General features: G+C 38.9%; 1 protein-coding gene across 1 annotated transcript; it reads right to left on the bottom strand.

Annotated features, from left to right (window-relative positions):
- Window positions 1-273: 273 nt before the first annotated feature.
- Window positions 274-4,889, bottom strand: LOC116549720 (cytochrome c oxidase subunit 7A2, mitochondrial). Its single transcript, XM_032275492.1, is given in 6 exon segments — window positions 274-475; window positions 2,452-2,536; window positions 3,325-3,414; window positions 4,758-4,781; window positions 4,784-4,834; window positions 4,836-4,889. Coding segments are annotated over 6 exon segments (348 nt in total). The 5' UTR covers window positions 4,875-4,889; the 3' UTR covers window positions 274-416.
- Window positions 4,890-5,224: the final 335 nt, after the last annotated feature.

Here is a 5,224-nt window from a genome sequence, read left to right as displayed (position 1 = left end):
TGCTTCCACTATCCCCGGGTTCTAGGATATTCCAAGATATACTGGAATAGGTAGGGGGAGAAAACAATATGCATTCAAGTGTCAAGTTCAACTAAAGTTGAGACTATAATTCTGAGCTGGTAAAAGTAAAATTTAACTAAAGTATTATCACAATAATGATGCTTGATACAAGTTTAGTGGCAAAAGAATCATTTCTTTGATCCTTATCTAAGATTTACAGGGCTGACCAAAAGTTGAAATTATTGGCATAAAAGTGATTAAAATCAGACGAAGCATGGTAAAGACCGCTTTATTGGCGGCAGTTAGTACAAGTCAATTAATATTGATCCCCAAAGAACAGCTCAGTTATTTATCATATTACTGGACCATAAAGAGCGGAATGAAACTGAACCAAATGATTGCTGTGATGACTGAAGTCAATCCTGCTTCTTGGGAAATGAAGCCACAGCCAGTTGGTATATGGCATATGCTGCTCCTAAAAATAAAAAACAAAAAAGAACTTAACCAGAAATTCTGAGCTCTAAGTGTATAAATTTAATATTCCAGTTCAAAAGTCGTAAGTTGGCATTAAGATTACTTTAATTGGAACACCAAAAAGTATTTTGATAGGTGCTGGTAAAATTTTAAATAAATAAATGTAAAATATATTTAATCTACTTTTAATATAGAAAGTGTGGCACAATAATGTATGTCCACATAATATGCAAAAAGTTTTAAAAATAAGATTAAGAACATGTACAAAGGTTATTTCCGTATTAACCAAGATTGCCTGAGAAATGCTAAGGATGATTCAAATGCCAGAGAAAAAAAGATTTCAAAATATGTAAGCCTTCCCTACAGTGAATGTGAAAAAAGGAACAGTGATAATTTTAATCAAATTTCATGTAAAAAATAGCTGACAACTGGAATTTCATTTTAAAAACTATTTACCAGAATGACTAAAAAATGGTCATATTGGTCAAAAGGAATTTAAATCTTTTTTTTTTTTTTTTTTTTGAGACAGAGTTTCCCTCTGTCCCCCATGCTGGGGTGTAGTGGCCCCATCTCAGCTCACTGTAACCTCCGCCTACCAGTTCAAGCAATCTTCCTGCCTCAGCTGCAGGAGTAGCTGGGATTAGAAATGTGTGCCACCACGCCCAGCTCATTTTTGTGTTTTTGGTAGAAACAGGGTTTCACCATGTTGGCCAGGCTAGTCTTGAACTCCTGACCTCAGGTGATCTGCCAGCCTCACAAAGTGCTGGGATTACTTACAGGTGTGAGCCACCTCACCCAGCCTATACTACCTTAACTGGCAAGCAAATGTGTTTTCCCAACGAGGGGATTGTGGGAACCCCAACTTAAAGCCAGTCAGTCAGAAGTTCCAGAGATACAAGCTTGCAACTGGTGGCAAGGAGGGGACAATCTTCTTGCCTGCAACCCATGGAATCTGATGCTATCTCCCAGTAGATGGTGTGGAAACTGAACTGGAGGACACCTAGCTGGTATCCACTGCTTGGTGTGTGGGGAAAAACCCTAACACATTTGGCCACAGAAGTATCCCATGTTGATTGCTGTGGTGAGAGTAGAGTGTTTCCTAAACAGGTAATTAACATAATATCCTCATCTTTAAAATTAGGACATATTATAGACTTCATGCAAGATTTACAGAAATCCAAGAACGTGGCATTCCTATGAATATGATGGGCACAAAATAATCACTCAAATATAGCTTCCCTTCTCTTTCTCTTCCAGTAAAAGTATTGTTCCATTCAAATTTCATTTTAGTTATAAATATGTCTGTACAGAGTTTAGATGTAAAGTGTGCTTTTATTTTGCATCACAGTCAAAATGTTTTAAAGCCCTTGATTGAAGACGTGGGATATAATGGATGTTTTTGACTGAAATATAGCCTTCAAGGCCACCAATGGTACTCAGAAAGCCACCTCTATCACAAGATAATCATCAAATCTTACTGGTGTTACTGTTTTATTAAGACATCAAAGCCAGGCACAGCGGCTCACACCTATAATCCCACCACTTTGGGAGGCCGAGGTGGGCGGATCACCTGAGGTCGGGAGTTTGAGACCAGCCTGACCAACATGGAGAAACTCCGTCTCTACTAAAACTACAAAATTAGCCAGGCATGGTGATGCATGCCTGTAATCCAAGCTATTCAGGAGGCTGAGGCAGGAGAATCACTTGAACCTGGGAGGTGGAGGTTGTGGTGAGCTGAGATCGCATCATTGCACTCCAGCCTGGGCAACAAGACCGAAACTCCATCTCAAAAAAAAAAAAGACATCAAAATTGCTCTTATGCAGCATGTATCAATCATCCTCTTGAATCCTTAAATGATACCAAATTCTGGAAACAGACTGTCTGCATTAAAATACTGGCACAGCAAAAGCAATATAGTTATTAGTTACCATTACTATTACTTTTCTATAAACCTTCAAACATTCCAAATGACTTACCACCAACTGTAAGAATCATGGTGGCTCTATATAGGATGACATCAACTATCCCACCCTTTAGATACACTGGGATTCCATCTTCCTCCTGGATAAAAAAAATAAAAATAAAAATAATAAGAATAGATGTCTCACTCATTTCCAACTAAATTTCCGAAGAACAGTCACATAACATGATATAGCTCCTTAAACCCTAGAATTAAAATATTTTAAATATTAACATCTAAAAGACCTGCAATTTTCTTGACTCTTTCTCTACTCCTACTACTTTTAAAATGCGAATTCCTAAAAGTCAGCAGTCTTCTTTCAATGTTAATTTGAAATCCATTAACGATGATCTTTCCAAGGAATATATAAACATTAAAGCTACCAAATATACACATTTATCTCAACAACTTTAATATAACTTAAATATAAAAGAATCAATAATTGTCACATATTAGATTTAATCGCAGGAAACTTCTTTTCCCTTAAAAAAGTGGGGAAGGGATTCTGGTTAATAACCCTAAATTATATCCCTAGCATCTAGTCCGGCATACAGTAGCTATTTAGTATTATCTGTCCAATAAAGTATTTTATTTTTATGTATATATGATACTTTTTTTAATCACTTGAAGCTTTACATGGTAAAAGCTAGAAACCGTAATAAAACAAAGTCACTCATAATCGAACTACTTATAAAGGTAAATTGCTCTGCTCCACCAAGTCTTTCCCCAAGAGACAACCACTATTAACAGTATGGTACATGTCCTTGACTATTTTTTAATGTTTATATTGTCATATGATCTAATTTATACACATACTTGTTGACCCTAACTCTACATTTTGGTAATCTAATTATTACAAGTAACAAACTCCTATAAAATACTCCAGTACCTGGAACAGCTTTTGTTTCTCTGCAACTCTATTTTTAAAGTGTGTGCGGGAAGTAGTGCTTATGGTCCTCTGCCCAATCTGACGAAGAGCCTAAAATGAAAATATTATTCAACAGATTTAGAACCTAAAGAAACCTTCAAATCTATCTTCACTTCTTCATATTATAGAAAAGGTAAATTGAGACTTTAAGCATATCTGATTTGTCAGAAGCAAAGTCATCGAAGAGCAGCCAGGTTTTTCAATTTGTCATCCAACCTCTGCTCTTCCAATTATATTCTGCAGTTTCCAAATACCATATTCGAGAAGCAATTCATACAAATTCTAACCAAAAAATAAAACCATGATATTTACCTCAACAGAACCAGTAGCACTTTATAATCCTTGATCAAAACATATTGACATACACATATTACAAAAATAGTGGTTAACCAAAGTACACTAACCTCAAATATTTTCATATTATCTTCATATTATCCATATTATTAAAAATCTACTACTTGGCCGGGCGCCGTGGCTCACGCCTGTAATCCCAGCAATTTGGGACGCTGAAGCGGGCAAATCACCTGAGGTCAGGAGTTCCAGACCGGCCTGGCCAACATAGCGAAACCCCATCTCTACTGAAAATACAAATATTAGCCGGGTGTGGTGGCGGGCGCCTGTAATCCCAGCCTGGGAGAAAAAGGGAGACTCCATCTCAAAAAAAAAAAGACTTGCATTACACATCCAGTTGAATTAAATAATGAAACAAATGTGCTCTCGATATTCTAAAATAAATTACATTGAGCATTTTAATGAAGCAAAACTTCATTAAACAATTTAAAAGATAAAATAATCACTGTTGCATTTTCCTTTTCTTTTTCCAAATTTGGGGAAATATTTCACATGCTCAAAGTCCTTGGAGGGATGAAGGGCAATGCAGAATCACCTGACGGAAGTAACGCTGCATTTCGGCCATGACTAGTCCTAAAGTTCCACCCAAAATTGAATGGCTTGGGTTTTAAACTGCCTTCTGAAGTTCGCAAAGCTCAAAACTATTGAAACTTAAAACCTTTCAGTACCAGAACACCTTTCTGCTTCATGCTTCCGGGTATCAGACACTCCCCACCTGGTCCTAGGTTTTACTCAGATCAGAGCTAACCTCATCAACGGCCCACAGCGTCAGGGGAGGTGACTAAGAACCCAAGACGGGTCTAACCCACGAGTCTCTGGTCAGTTCCCCAGTCTCTCCACTATTTACACCTACCCATCAACGGCCTGGGGCGAGAAGAATAGATAGAAGGGAAAGTAAGGTCGGGGGAAAAGGACAAGAATCCAAGGTGACTTCATTAGCCGCCTTTTGCATCCCTCCCAGGTGAGCGTTTTCTGCCGCGGTGCCTTAACCTCCTCACCACTCCCTCGCCCCCATGACGAATGCAAGTTGAGAAGCTGCTCACCAGCAGATTCCGCAGCATCTTGGCTCAGTTATTGACCACCAACCGCGACAACTGAACGCCAGAAACGCAAATCGCCACGGCCGGAACCGGAACTAACTCCGAGTCTTGCGTAAGCATTCAGGAACCTAAATCTCTCCGGGCGGAAGAGAAGCTTGCACTTCTAACCATCGAGAGCAAAAGAAAAACTAGAGTGACAGTACGGGCTAGACACTCTAGCCGACTCGCCGTCTCTGTCCCGTGTCTTTCAAGACCTTTTTTGAGATTCAGTGGGATGCTCCCGGGAGCTAAGGCTGGGGAAAAGGCAAACGATTTGTGAGGCGAATGTAATAAGCTTAGATGAAGTCAATGTGAAACCCAGGCTATCAAAGAAAACAAGTGTCTGTTTTGAGCGAGAAGGCGTAAAACTGGGCAACCTTTAAGCCGCTAGAAACTGAACAAAGACTGAGTTGGCCGAAATGCAGCTGTGA

This window comes from Sapajus apella, unplaced genomic scaffold (genome assembly GCF_009761245.1).
Source record: "Sapajus apella isolate SASKATOON/1434 unplaced genomic scaffold, GSC_monkey_1.0 scaffold6, whole genome shotgun sequence".
NCBI lineage: Eukaryota > Metazoa > Chordata > Mammalia > Primates > Cebidae > Sapajus > Sapajus apella.
The sequence above is the reverse complement of the archived record's forward strand: the minus strand, read 5'-3'. Positions and strand labels throughout refer to the sequence as shown.